This window comes from Mustela lutreola, chromosome 2 (genome assembly GCF_030435805.1).
Source record: "Mustela lutreola isolate mMusLut2 chromosome 2, mMusLut2.pri, whole genome shotgun sequence".
Taxonomy (NCBI): domain Eukaryota; kingdom Metazoa; phylum Chordata; class Mammalia; order Carnivora; family Mustelidae; genus Mustela; species Mustela lutreola.
This window is the reverse complement of record NC_081291.1, coordinates 122,145,534-122,157,640: the sequence shown is the minus strand read 5'-3', so window position 1 is coordinate 122,157,640 and position 12,107 is coordinate 122,145,534. Positions and strand designations below refer to the sequence as shown.

The following is a 12,107-nucleotide window of genomic DNA, read 5'->3' as shown; positions in this document are numbered from 1 at the left end:
GCCTAATAACGACCGCGATCTTCAAAATTCTCAGCCTCCTACCCCTGCATAGTTCTTTCGTGGGGACGCGGTACAACCTTGGCAAGGCCGTCGCCCTCTGCGTCCCCAGCAAGCAGCCGCCGCTCTGGGGGCTGAAATGCCATCTGCCTTGCCGAACTCGTGGAAAACCGCTCTCGCACGCCCCCTGGAGGAGCCAGGTGGGAAAGGGGCCGCTAGCTCGCCGCGCTTCTCCCACTTCTCTGGAGGCGGGAGGAAAAGCTCGGGAGCCCGTGGCAGGGAAGTTCCCTCGGCGGCCTTGCGGGGAGCAGTTCTAGGGAGTGGAATCACCCGCTAGGCTCCGGAGGGGCGGGACCCAGCCCGGAAGAACCCTGCGGCGACACAGAAGTGCCGGCAGGGGGCGCGGGCTGCCGGGCCACCCCCGGGACTAAAGGCCGGTGGTCCCTCCCAGGTCTGGTGTGCGGCGTGGCCGCGCCGCCCGATCCCCTGCCCCCCCACTCTCACCTCGTCACCTCCCCCGCCCTGTCGGCGGGCCTCTGAGGTGCGCGGCGCAGGCGCGGAGCGAGGTGGTGAGTGCGGCCGCCGAGCTGGGGCCTGGGGCTTGGCGCCTGGCGGGCAGGGCGTGAGGCGCGCGGGAGGGAGAAGGGCCGGCCCGGGGGAGCGCCCGAGAGCGCGAGGGCCACCGCGGCGCCGCCCGCCGGCAGGGCCGCGCGGCCGCTCCGCCCGCACTCGGGCGCTTCGGCTACCGCCGCCGCCTCGGAGCTGCGCCTGGGCGGGCCCCGGAGTCCTGGTGAGTGTGAGGAGGAGCGGGCCGGCGGCGTGCGGACGCAGCCTCCCACAGGAGAGGCTAGGGAAGACCCCACGACGTCTTTTTAAATGAAACCCTGCCTCCGTTTTAAGACGGGATGGCGGCCCCTCCCCCATCCTGGAGGCAGTTCCACCCCCCGCGGAGGACGCTCGGCCCCCTGCTGCTGTTTTCTTTATGGCGCTTTTGGGGTCGGGGTTTAGGAGTCCCCGCTGGTCGCCTGGCCCTCCTGGGCCCGGCGCGTGGCGCGGGCGTGGAGGCTGCTGGGTCCGGGGGTCTCCTGCGCGGCCCCTCTGACCCGCGTGTCCGGTGGCGCCTGGGCTCCCGAAGCCGGTCGGTGCCAGGCTGGCCCCCCGCGGTGCGGAGCGGCTTGGGGACTCGCTGCGAATCCCTTGTTCGCCCGCAAGCCTCCGCGGCCGAATGCAGCCTGGCGCTCACATCTCGGGCCAGGGGCCTGCCCCCCCCTTCGGGTGCCCCTACACCCCTTTAGCTTTTCTTTTGGGTGCCCCTACACCCCTTTAGCTTTTCTTTTTCAGTACAGCCTACGACGCGAGTAATTTGAAATAATTTCAATTACCTCTTTGCGAAGAGGTAAAAATTTGGGCAAAGACTGGTAACTCAAGTTGCACGTACCGTGGGTTCTAGTTTAAAAACTCTACTGAAACATTTTTGTGTTTCAGTTCTTTTAAAATCTGGAGAATATGTACTTATTCTGAAAGGAGGATGAAAAAAACTTGCTTTTAAAACCTTGTAAAAATAGAGCTTTTGATTGTGAATACTTGCCTTATTTTTATACCAGTTAGAGAGTATTTATATTAGATGAAAGGCCTTCGATGTCGATCTGTTTGATATAGGTACTGATTGCGTGTTAAATGGCATTTTGTACAGACATTCTTGAAAAAAATGACAGGTGGAGAGATGCTGATAGGTATTTTGTAAGTTGCTTTTAAAAAAAACAAATCAATGTTTCATGTGGCATGGTATCATTTTTGTAAATGTAGAACATACATATGTATACCTTAGCCTAGGAAAATGTCTAGATGTCTGTATACCAAAATGTTAACAATGTTTTTCCTGGGTGAATAGATTCAAAGTGATTTAATTAATTTAAATTAACTTATAACCTGCTGTGACATGTATTACATGGGTTGTTTGTTAAATGGGGAAGAGAGAGCGAATGAGAAGGTGACTCAAAACCTTCCCCATGAGAGGAAGACCTAGTGAAGAGGTTGATAAGACATCTTTGAGTAAAAAAACAAACTTCTTCATCAGGGCAGTTATGTATACAAAAAGCACATAAGAATATTTGCTGAAATGAAAGATGTTAGCATTTCTGGTCTTGAGTAGGCATCTTAGCATCATGCTGAAAGGGTGGGAGTCAGACCTTTCCTGATCAAGGTGATCCTATTCCTCTCACCTGACAGCCTGAATCCAGGCCAACTTGAAAGATTAATTTTTAGTGCCATGCTTGGTTTCCTTTCCTTGCTTTTTCATTCTTCAAATTAGAAAGAATTTAAAGTGTGTTCTGAAATAGCAAGAAGCTACTTTAATGTTGGGCCGATAGTTTTCATTGTTCTCCCGGACAGTTTTAGAACATGTAAAACATGAAGTTTAATACCCTGGGCTGTATAAATTCTGGAAGTGTACAGAAGAGGTATTAGGAATGAGTCTTGAGGTTTTAGTTTATGGCATAATGAGAAGTTTTTGAATGTACTTGATTGGGAAGGGTTCAAGGAATGCTATTTGTATTAGGTAAGCCATTTTATAGAGAGATACTATTTCTATAAATCTAACTGTTGTCAGTTTCTTTGGGTGATTCCCTTCCCTTCTTCCTGTTGGTGACTAAGAACTGGAAGATGTAACGTGCTGGTAATAGTGATTAGCAACAAAAATTACTGACACAGTTAGTTGTTCAAAACTCAAGAGTCAGAAGACATGATTTTTCAGCTCTGGTTCTGCCACTTAGTTACTGACTTTCACTGAATGTTTCCTCATCAGTAAAATTGGAGTGAGTTTGGTGGTAACCCTTCTGTGTACCTCACAGGATTGTGAAGATCAAATAAAATAAGAGGAGAATGCTCAATAAACTGAAAATCACTGTCTTATTACTGTATAATCACATCACTTAAAACCTAGTACCCAGAACCTAGTGAAGCAGCAAAAATAGTGTGTGCACCTCAAATACCTTACCATTAGAAACAAGATGGTCTCAGTATTAATATCAAGTTTACCTGCTATATATATGACTTTGATGATAAGAAAGGCAGCATATAAAGCTGGCAGAGAAAATGTCCATTTCTTTTTCTGACATTCCTTACTTGGCCACTTCTACAGTGAAAGAACACTAACCTGAAATGGAAGAGGTGATTCTGATTCTGACATTAATCTGTTACCTGAATTATAACTCCCTATTTGTATCTCCCTATTTCCAAAGCATGTGCTATAAAATTAGATCCTTACTCAGATTCCAGTGCTACCACTTACAAAGCATTTCCTGGACTTGATTTTACTATGCCTTAGTTTCCTCATCAATTGATACATCAATCAGTATATCAATTGATATATAATCAATTTTGAGGGAGTGTTGTATATTTTTCATATTATAGGATTAAATAAGATAAAGTGGCCTGGCACATGATTGGTGTTCAGTAAATCGTTATTGTCCTTGTATTGTTAAACAATCTGTAAGGACTTAAACAGTTCAAAGTCTGATTTGGTTTGCTTTCATTATGGCCGAATAACCAGATATATATTCCTATTTTGGTGTTAAAATATAGCTATAGTTTTAGAAGGTAGATTCATTTCAAAGAAATATGACACATGTATATACTCACATATTTATCAGTTTTTAGTGCTTAATACAATATGTTCAAAAGATTATTTATATTTGAATTAATTCCATATAACTTTCCAGTTAATTAGAGACCTGGTGCCATAGTATTCTTGAGTCTCAGAAGTGAAATACATTTTTGCTAATGTGACTTCCTTTGTGTTTTTTCCTACAGGCATTTTTTACCATCTGTGAAAATTTCCCTATAGTTCATTTCTCCTCACTACAGTGTTAAGAATTATACCAAGTAAGTGGAATGTGATAAAAACTATTTAGTCAATTTTATAACAGTCCATTGGAATTTAATTATTTAATGATTAAACAAAAGTTGCTATCTCTTTTGTTCTAAATAGAATGTTGAATGTGACCTTATAAGTAAGAAAAGAATTTTTTCTTGAAAATCATATTCTGAGCTTCTATGTGATGAGTATATTTTCTGGAAATCAGGGGATCGATACAGATTTTTCAAGGGTGTATATCCACCATTAGCTTGAAAACTGTATCAAAATATTCCCAATTGGAAGAAATGTACCTGTCATATTCTTAATAGGGCACTATAATGATTTTTTTAAATAAAAATAATTTAAGGGCATGGTTTATTGTAATTATCCTGTTCTTAAAATTACATCAACATTTGAAATGGACTTCTCAACCTCACCAAGAAAAAAAAAAAAGTATTGGTGTCCTGCCTTTAAACTTGATCAGAAAAGTAAATCCAGGGATGCCTGGGTGGCTCAGTTGGTTAAGCCGCTGCCTTTGTCTCAGGTCATGATCCCAGGGTCCTGGGATCAAGTCCCACATCTGGCTCCTTGCTCAGCAGGGAGTCTGCTTCTCCCTCTGTGTCTGCCTGTCACTCTGCCTACTTGTGCTCGCTCTCTCTCTCCCTGATAAATAAATAAATAAATAAATAAATAAATAAATATCTTTAAAAAAAAAGAAAAGAAAATTAAATCCAAAATATAAATGGAAGCATTGTTTAACACTTCTCTTACAAAGTAGATTTTCAAGTGGCACACATACTTCTTATTCCCAGCAAGTTCTTTAGTTAGGAGGAATTTTTATAAAATATTAACAATCTTTATTTGTGACCTTTTTGTTAAATTTTTCCATTTTTAGATTGTAAAGATATGAATGAATATCCTAAAAAAAGAAAAAGGAAGACATTACACCCTTCTCGTTACTCAGGTCAGTGGATTATTTTAAAGTTGGGCTCTGGATTGAGTCCCATGCAATTGTATTCTTATCCATTTTTTCATAAATGATCAGATAACAGTTAAATATCTGGGTCAATTTTTAGGTAAGAGAAAGCTTTAAGTTCTTTAAATACATATTCCTCATTGTCCCACATGCTCGGCGCACATCAGAAGTTTACAGACATTATTTAATATATACAACTGAGTAGTTGATAGATATTTAAAATTAGATATCCAGAGTTGCATGCTTATACATTAATTGAGATTTGCTTGTGTGTTCTTAAGGTACATTAACCTTGGTGGAAGGTATTTGGATTGTTGGGGATAAATTTTTTATCCTATACATTATTTTCAAAAATGTGAACTTTATTTTGATTGTGTTATTTTAGGTCCTTTGGTTGAGGTTGGCTCTACTATCTTGGCAATAAGTGAGGTCTTAAGAAGAGAAGTCTTTAAAAAAGAAAGAGAGAGAGAGAGGTCTTTGATTTGACTTATGCGGAATTTAAGAAACAAAACAGAAAGAAAAAAAAAAAACAGGAGCATAGGGGAAAGGAGGGAAAAATAAAAGAAGATGAAAGCAGAGAGGAGACAAACCTTAAGAGCCTCTCAATTGTAGGAAACAAACAGGGTTGCTGGAGAGGAGGGGGAAGGGGAGGGGGTAACTGGGTGATGGATATTAAGAAGGGCATGTGATGAATGAGCACTGGGTGTGTTGTATCAAACTGATGAATCCCTGAACTCTACCTATGAAACTAATGAAACTAATAATATACTGTATATTAATTAATTAAATTTAAATAAGTTTAACTAAATAATAAAGTATATGTTGGTGCAAAAAAAAAATAGAGATCTTTGTTGCCACCTGTAACTAATCTCACATATCTATATTTGAGATAGTCTCTAGCATACCTGCTAGCCCACCCAAGCTACACATTCATTCTTCATATCTGAGGAAATTAAGCCTGGTTTACTGCCTCTTAACCTCTCCCAACAAGACTTGAAATGACTATTCAGAAGCCCTCATTGGTCCTCAGACTATTTCTCCTGTGCCTTACTTTTTTTTCATTACATGGCAGATCTTCTTGGTAGTTAGTTAATTCAGTGTTAATTCAATGTTTTTTGCAGTTAATATATTTATCACGTATTTATAATGTGTGGAATTCTGACAGTAAGGCAGATCTGTCTTTGTGTACTTCAAGTGTTATATTGTAAATCATGTAATTGGTGGTTCTTGCAAAGCTCAATGTCACTATCAGATCTGAAATATAGAGGCTTTCAGAATTGAAGGAAATATACTTTATTACAAATATGAAAATTTATATATGGTGGATAAAGTGATGGCTTTACATGTTTAATTGTTTACTTGAAATTTTAAAAATTTTCCTCTTATGTTCAGATTCGTCTGGAATAAGCAGAATTGCAGATGGATTCAATGGAATTTTTTCTGATCATTGTTACAGTGTTTGTTCTATGAGACAACCGGACTTAAAATACTTTGACAACAAAGGTATATCTAATATTTTCCAAAATATCCTTTAAGTTGATTTTATATATTTTTATTTCTTACTTGAAAATGTGGGTAAAAGTTATGACTTCTAAATGGGCATATATTCAGTTTGTTTAAATGTAAGGAAATTGGGTTTTTTTGTAAGCAAGTATGAATTTTTAATTTTTAGCATTATTTCAGACCTGTAAATAAAAAGCACACTCTCCTAAGTCCATTTTAGTGGCAAGGAGTTGGTGGAAAATCAAGACTGACCCAGAGCTGGGAGCATTTATGATGAAAGGTTAGGAATAGTGTTATACACAGTTCTTCCACTCAGCTATAGTCTAAAGGGCTAATGGAAAGGAAGGAATGGAGGGTGAAGCATTCAGTGTTTTTCAGTCTTAACATCTTTTGTTGAGTCTTTAAAACAGCATTGGGTAAATGATAAAAATTTGCATTTGCTCTCTTCTTTGCAATCATCAAAACTGCCAATTTCCTTGAGCTCCTACCAGAGGCACAGAAATATATTTTTTTGAAAAAGCATAAGGAGTTGAAGATATTTGTATGAACTCATGTTTGGCTTAATGGAGACACAGATGGTTACATACAGAGATAATTATAGTTATGTGTGTGTATATGGAGCACTGTACAAACGTGTTTACTCTGTTAGTTGAGAGGGCCTAAAAGATATGACACCCCAGTGGGAGTGAGCCCAGATTTTGTTTTTAAAACCATTCTCCAATAAAAAGAACTAGCACTTGGAGAAATGGTTGATTTAGTTCTAAGGTGGGAAATACATAAGATGAGCCTGGAGCATTTTGTAGTGCCAGAAAATAAGGAAGTACTCAACACGCACACATGATCCAGGTAGTTAGAGGAACACAGGAGCCAACTAAAGAGCTCCCAGTAGTCAAAGCTGAAACAATTTAAGGGGAAAAAAAAAAATTAGAACCCCAAAATATAAAATAAATATTCCTGAGTCCATACAGACGTAATTGAATGAATAAGTTAGAAACTGTATAGGAGAATTCCAAATTATTTATGTGGACTCTCCTCCCTCAAGGAGGTGGAACATAACTTTCCACTCCTTAAATGAGGACTGCATACAGGGACTTCGTTCCAAAACATAGAGTATGGAGAGTACTCTATGGAGAGCCTTCATCTTGGGTCGTGGTTTCAGGGTCCTGGGATTGACCCCCACATCGGGCTCTCTGCTCAGCGGGGAGCCTGCTTCCCCCTCGTTCTGCCTGCCTCTCTGCCTGCTTGTGCTCTCTGTCAAATAAATAAAATCTTTAAAAAAAAAAAAAAAAGAGTACAGCAGAGAAACCTGATCAATACTACTTCAACCAGGTGATCACAGTCAACATCTACAGTAAAAAATCATGTAAGTACTATGTACCCTTGATATGATGTGATAAAAAAAGGCAGCTTGCCTCTCTGGTCTACCTCTAATAACCCATAATCCCAGTCTAATCATGGGGCATCCTACAAAATACCTGATCTCTACTCCTCAAAACTGTCATGGTCATCAAAAACAAGGAAAGTCTAAGAAACTGCCACAGCTAACAATATCCTAGAGAGAGAGATGACAGCTAAATGGAATGTGAAATCTTAGGTTCTTGAAACAGGAAAAGAACATTAGGAAAAAATTAAGAAAATCTGCTTCCCAAGTATAGACTTTAGTTAATACCACCTTACTGGTATTGGTTATTAATTGTAACAAATGTATCATATTAAGAGCATAGAGAAATTGAAATGTAATGTAAGAGAATGGAGAAACTGAATGCAGAATATATGGGAATCCTCTGTATTATCTTCTCAAGTTTTTTCTGAGAACTCCTAAAAATAAAGTCTTTTAAGAACAACAGTGACATGATATTGAAGCCTATTTTTTTCTACTGACCTGTATTTCAGTTTCCCCATGCTAACTTTGAAACATGGGGTCTGGGCTGAGGGAATAAAGGCTTACTCAAACTCCGTAATTTAAACTGAAAATTCCTAAGTTACTTTAATAAGTATATTCTAGTCCAAATGGGGCACAGATGCAAAAGCAGTTGCTTGTTTGGACAGATTATTTTGTGTGTCTGTTGGATAACATCTCTTTTCCTGGCTAAGTCTAAGTCCTTTAGTTCCTGTGGGAGTTCAAAATTTTATTTAAAACATTTAGTGCTTTGTTTAATAGTAATTAATATTTAATGCTTTGATATATATAATATTCCAAATCTCTTTTTACAGATGATGATTCTGATACAGAGACATCAAATGACTTGCCAAAATTTACAGATGGAATCAAGGCCAGAAATAGAAATCAAAACTACCTGGTTCCCAGTCCTGTACTTCGAATTCTAGACCACACTGCCTTTTCTACAGGTTAGGGAAACCAGTTGATAGCATTTGCTTATTTTATATAGATGAATGAAAAAATTTTTGCCAATTATTTATTCATTAGGTCTTATTTAGTGATGATAATAGACATTTTATATTTTTCAGAAAAATCTGCTGATATTGAAATTTGTGATGAAGAGTGTGACTCACCTGAGTCAGTCAACCAACAGACGCAAGAGGAAAATCCTATAGAAGTTCACACTGCTGAAGATGTTCCAATTGCTGCAGAAGTACATGCAATTTCTGAAGATTATGATATAGAGACAGAAAACAATTCCTCAGAAAGTCTTCAAGACCAAACTGATGAGGAGCCACCAGCTAAACTTTGCAAAATTCTTGACAAGAGCCAAGCTCTGAATGTGACTGCCCAACAGAAGTGGCCTTTACTGAGAGCCAATAGCAGTGGTCTCTATAAGTGTGAACTTTGTGAGTTCAATAGCAAATATTTTTCTGATTTAAAGCAGCATATGATCCTGAAGCATAAGCGTACTGATTCAAATGTGTGTCGAGTATGCAAGGAAAGTTTCTCTACCAACATGCTTTTGATCGAACATGCCAAACTGCATGAAGAGGATCCCTACATTTGTAAATACTGTGATTATAAAACAGTGATTTTTGAGAACCTCAGCCAGCACATTGCAGACACCCATTTTAGTGACCACCTCTATTGGTGTGAGCAGTGCGATGTACAGTTCTCCTCAAGCAGTGAACTCTACCTACATTTCCAGGAGCACAGCTGTGATGAACAGTACTTGTGTCAGTTTTGTGAACATGAAACAAATGATCCAGAAGACTTGCATAGCCATGTGGTAAATGAACATGCATGTAAATTAATTGAGTTGAGTGATAAGTATAACAATGGAGAACATGGACAGTACAGCCTCTTAAGCAAAATTACCTTTGACAAATGTAAAAACTTCTTTGTGTGTCAAGTATGTGGTTTTCGGAGTAGACTTCATACAAATGTTAACAGGCATGTTGCTATTGAACATACTAAAATTTTTCCTCATGTTTGTGATGACTGTGGGAAAGGCTTTTCAAGTATGCTAGAATATTGCAAACATTTAAATTCACATTTATCTGAAGGGATTTATTTATGTCAATACTGTGAATATTCAACAGGACAAATTGAAGATCTTAAAATCCATCTAGATTTCAAGCATTCAGCTGACTTACCTCATAAATGTAGTGACTGCTTGATGAGGTTTGGAAATGAAAGGGAATTAATAAGTCACCTTCCAGTCCATGAGACGACTTGATTATTTTCTTTACCTGCCATAATGTTAATGTAAAATAATAAATTTGACTTTTTTGGAGATGTTAAAATGGATGATTTTAAACATATGAGAATTGCTTTTAACAAGTAAGTTTTTTAATTGTCCAATTTTCTTGGCATTGCTACATTTTTCAGTATATAGTGGTATCCTAAATGTGTTATTTTCAGTGCATGATAGTTTTAACCACTCTTGGTGTCTGTCATCTTGTTTCTTACAGAACCTCTGATTTCATGAATTGATGAGAAACAGATGTACTAAAGAAACTAGACTACAGTTTTCCTTTTGTAACCATGGGTGCTATTAACTTTTTTAAACTCAAGACAAACTCAGTTTTTCCATCTTTGAAGTCATCAAAGTACTGCGTTATCAGAACTTAAATACAATGTACCATACAATTAAGTCCACTGATACTTCCATTTATAAGAACCCAAACCTTCCCAGATAATCCCCATCAGGAATTATCTCCAAGACTCAGTGGACTCTCCATCTGTATTATTCTTTTAACAACACTAGGAAGCAAGTGTTACAGTAGGAAGGGAAGATCCAGTTTTGTTGATGGTCTTTTTTTTTTTTTTAAATTCTCATTCTATTTTAGCCCCTATCTATGAGTTAAATGATTTTAAAATGAGAATGAGGAGGAACTGGTAAGGGGTTAGACAATAAAAAGTAACATTTAATAGCTCAACATTTTCACAATTCATTTTCAGTTATGTAACAGCGAAGTAAGCTCAAACTGCTGATGACAAATCATTTATTGACTGAGAATACCCACTGAAGTATTAATCTGGAATTACAAAAATCTAGAAGATGAGGGGTTCTGGCTTTCTTCTCGGCTTGTAGATGGCCATCTTCATTCACATGGTATTCTCTTTGTATGCAAGTCTATTTCTCAAACTCCCCTTTTTTATAAGGTCACTGGATTACAGCTAACCTTAATGACCTTATTTTAACCTAGTAAAGATCCAATCTCCAAATAAGGTCATATTTTGAGGTACTGGAGCTCAGGACTTCAACATTTGAAGAAAAAGAGACAAAACCACAATTCAGTAGCAGCTTCTTAAATAGCAATATGCAAAGATATGATTTTGTCTATCAGTGAACTCCAATGAACTCCTACTAACAAACAGTATTGTTCAGGAATATTGATACAGTTGAAGAGATCAATTTATGACCTATGGTGTTCCACTACAAGAACTGTGGAAATTTAGTCTATTTTGAGAATGGTGGCAGCAACAAGTTTTCTCAAAAATAATCATTTTTGGCTCTACTATTGTCATATATGCATAATTGTATTTTTAGAAACTCATCTGATTTGAACATTCCAGGTAGGGCTACCTGATAGAAATGTTTCTAAGACTTAATATCAGAGTATTTAAACTGGAAGAAAACCTTAGAAACCATCTGGTCTAAACCCTCTAGTTCTCTTAAGTTTCTTGTTGAAATAGGCCAAGGTCACAAAACCAGTTATAGGAGACAGGAGTGGAATCCAAGTTATTTGGCCTCTAGTCTAATGTTTCCATTACACCATGTTACATTAAAATCCAAGCTTTGTCCTTGGGGTGTTTTTCATGACTACTTAACATAGCTGTTTGGCTGCCTTCTTGGTAATTCTTTTTTTAATGCCTTTTTAATATACATCCACCTTCAAGAATTTTATTTTTAGGAAACAGACTTTAAATAAATAATGCCTTAGTGGGTTTTTTTCAATTTTGTATTTTATTACTTTACATTTGATCACATTAGTAATCAAATTAACATAATTGTAATGAAACCTCAAGAGATATTAATCCAAATTTAGACCCATGTAATTTTGTACTTTTTACTGAATCTGCATCTTGAGGACACATCCCACTGACAGTTTGCCCAATAAAAACTTTTTGCTTTGACTCCACTTTCAAATAAGTCAATGACAGCTGGTTTATATTTTTAGCTTAAAGAACTTCTTCAGAAAAACAACCCTACCTAAAAAGAGATTTTTTCTAACTACTTCTTGGTTTTTCCCCCCAAAAAAGCAAACATTTCCACTGAACTCTCTTGTGATTTAAAGCACAGTTCAAGTCTGAGAATACATAATTGATCCTGATGTTTATTTGCACTACAATAGAATTCTTGGCAGTAGCAGTGGGCCATTTTA

At 38.3% G+C, this 12,107-nt stretch overlaps 1 protein-coding gene across 2 annotated transcripts; it reads left to right on the top strand.

Annotated features, from left to right (window-relative positions):
- Nucleotides 1-267: 267 nt before the first annotated feature.
- ZNF639 (zinc finger protein 639) lies at nucleotides 268-10,012 on the top strand. Of its 2 annotated transcripts, none has more exons than XM_059163417.1 (6): nucleotides 268-566; nucleotides 3,808-3,879; nucleotides 4,749-4,817; nucleotides 6,222-6,332; nucleotides 8,547-8,681; nucleotides 8,802-10,012. In XM_059163417.1, the coding sequence occupies exons 3-6, from the start codon at nucleotides 4,760-4,762 to the stop codon at nucleotides 9,953-9,955; spliced, it is 1,458 nt and encodes a 485-aa protein (XP_059019400.1). In that variant the 5' UTR covers nucleotides 268-566; nucleotides 3,808-3,879; nucleotides 4,749-4,759; the 3' UTR covers nucleotides 9,956-10,012. The 2 variants fall into 2 exon arrangements, with proteins under 2 accessions (XP_059019400.1, XP_059019399.1); XM_059163416.1 differs by lacking the exon at nucleotides 268-566 and adding an exon at nucleotides 583-787.
- Nucleotides 10,013-12,107: the final 2,095 nt, after the last annotated feature.